Source organism: Arachis stenosperma, chromosome 8 (assembly GCF_014773155.1).
Source record: "Arachis stenosperma cultivar V10309 chromosome 8, arast.V10309.gnm1.PFL2, whole genome shotgun sequence".
Taxonomy (NCBI): domain Eukaryota; kingdom Viridiplantae; phylum Streptophyta; class Magnoliopsida; order Fabales; family Fabaceae; genus Arachis; species Arachis stenosperma.
In genome coordinates, this window is record NC_080384.1 from 46170281 (window position 1) to 46173102 (window position 2822).

A 2822-nucleotide genomic window follows, 5' to 3' on the forward strand; every position below is an offset into this window, starting at 1 on the left:
CCACTAGGTGTATATACAGTGTGAGACGGCAACAGAATATGCCCCTGCATGATAGGATCATCCCGTATTTAGAGAGGGCTGGATTGTACCATTTGGCCAGGCTAAACAGCCATTGGTTCTGGTTGGATGAGCCATTGGTTAGTGCGTTCGTTGAGAGGTGGCATCCTGAGACGCACACGTTCCACATGCCTTTTGGAGAGTGCACAGTGACATTGCAGGACGTGGCTTTTCAGCTTGGGTTGCCTGTCGATGGGGAGGCTGTGAGTGGTTGCCTAGGTGAGTTTGAAACATACATTGAGGGTGGTCGACCAGCCTGGGAGTGGTTTCAGGACCTATTCGGTGAGCTGCCACCACCGAAGAAGGTCAAGCAGATGACGGTCCACTTTACATGGTTCCACGAGAGGTTTAGTGTGCTACCACCAAATGCGAACGAGGAGACAGTTCGCATCTACGCACGTGCCTACATCATGATGCTTTTATCTACTCAGTTATTTGGGGACAAGAGTGCGAACCGGGTACATCCTGCCACCTTGAAGGTAAGGGCAAAATTTGCAGCAACATGCCGAATGCAAAATGCCCTATAAGCATGCGGAGGTCGCCAACCACTATCTGGTGACTCCAGCGCAGCCTTGATGCCGTTGTGTCTGTCGGAGATGACGAGAATACCTTCCTGTGGAGTAACATGTCTTCTAAGATTGGACAGAAAATATGACCAAGACTCAGCATTTTCCCCCTCCACTAGTGCAAACGCAACAGGCAAAATATTCGAATTCTCATCCTAAGCAATCGCCAACAACAACGTCCCTCCATACTTACCATACAAGTGTGTCCCATCGATGCTGACGAGTGGCTTACAGTGGCGGAATGCCTCAACACATGGAGGGAATGTCCAAAACATGCGATGAAAGTAGACTCTTTCTTCATCAACCTGGTCACCCACTCTAACCGGGGAGGTCTTCAGCAGAGCAACGGAACCGTCCATGGTTAACGTGACTCCAAGGATCCAGCGGGGCAGATCCGCATATGACTCCTCCCAATCGCCGTAGATCTGTGCTACTGCCTTCTGCTTTGCCAACCATACCTTCCGATAACTTGGCTTGAAACCATATGTTGCCTCTGTTGCCTCTTGCAACACCTTAATCGATACCGACGCATCAGCTCTAACCAATAAAAAATTCTTGCACAAATCACATGATAATCAAGCTGCCTGTGGTCGCTCGAAATCGATGTGGCCATACACGTGTGTGGTCCGTTGTACCTCCTAACTTCCCATGTGCTCTTCCTTTTTCGCATGACTATCCGGATCAACCACGTGCATCCGTTACCGAACTCCTTGCATCTCCCTTGGTATTTTAGACTGTCTGACTCCATAACCCTGTACTCAACTCCACGCCGAATGCTGTAATCTTTCACGCTCAACACAGCTTCCTCCTTACTCTGGAACGATTGGCCAATCTGAAATTCAGTCAAACCTCTCCCATCATGCATACCCTGTCCATCGAATGTTGCCTCAACATTCTGGTGTTGACCGATGGCCTCCAAGTTCAAAGACGACAGGTGCGGAGGGTACTCTTGTGTTGCAGAACCGGAACCTCCATGGGCTGCACCTATTGGTATATCATCTTCACTGTCCCCACCAATATCGAGCGGCTCCTCATCGGAATCATCATCACAAAACGCATTCTCAACTCGATCCGGTCCAACCTCAAACTCAACCTCAGCACGTTCTGGCTCGGGAGGTAGAACTACCGCTGCTACCACAGGTAGTGATGTCGATGCACCGCCCCGTGTGGTCGACTGAGGACCCGGTGCTGATGCCCCAGAGCTATCCACACGATCTTCCAACTTCGCAAACATCTCAGGTATCCTCACCTCTGGAAAACTACGCCTGCAGTGAAACAAGACCTGCAGGTCTTCATCCGACCCAATCACAAAGGTCTCAAACCGCACGCCGGTTGACACAACAGTAATGAGAATCTTGTAAAACAACTTTTTAACCTGCTTCGTACCACAGGTACCGAGCTTCTGTAGTATGCTGAGCTTAATCTCTGCCAATGTACTTGAAGATCGAATAAAAATACTAACCGGTTCTCTATTTGTGAATTTCACACCGTGGCGTTTGCTCTTTTGAATTTTTCCAGAGCAATGGACCAGAGCCACAAAACTATCCTCCCCATCCATTTGTGAATAACACTCTACCTCTCCACATTTGGCCCATCCATGGTTTATATAGGGAACCCAATGACACAGAATACACGTAAACCGCTATGGCCACCAGCGGTTTACGCACGCATTTCAACAAACATAAACCGCTGCTGGCAGCAGCGGTTTATGAAGAACCAAAAATCAACAGAATCCGCTGCTGGCTTTAGCGGTTTCTGTGCATCTATAAACCGCTACTGCCAGTAGCGGTTTATATAATATAGTGACACAACGTAATTGCGTAACCATTTTTGAAACAATGTATTTGCGTAAATTTGAGGTTGAAATAATTTAAAAACGTAAATTGCCCTTATTTTCATGAGTACACTATTAATGATTTTTTATAAATATTTTTGTTGTGTTTTAAACATTTGTCGATAAAAATAATATTTTTTCTTTCTTTTTTTAGTAATTACCCGAACTGTCCTTAGCTCTTGAAAATGTTAATAAAAATAATTTTTACTTTTTAATAATAACAAAAATATTTTTAAATATTATAAAATATGATAAAATAATAAAAAAGATTATTTTTTATAAGTCACAAATAACTTTGTATCCAGCAAACTATTTATATATTATCTCTAAAATTTTATAAAAATATTTAGATAATTATTTAAAAA

General features: G+C 44.6%; 1 protein-coding gene across 1 annotated transcript; it reads right to left on the reverse strand.

Moving 5' to 3' along the window:
* Positions 1–778: 778 nt before the first annotated feature.
* On the reverse strand, positions 779–2181 carry LOC130946065 (uncharacterized). The gene is made up of 2 exons (XM_057874747.1): positions 1259–2181; positions 779–1160 (listed from the first exon to the last, which is right to left on the reverse strand). The coding sequence occupies exons 1-2, from the start codon at positions 2179–2181 to the stop codon at positions 779–781; spliced, it is 1305 nt and encodes a 434-aa protein (XP_057730730.1).
* Positions 2182–2822: the final 641 nt, after the last annotated feature.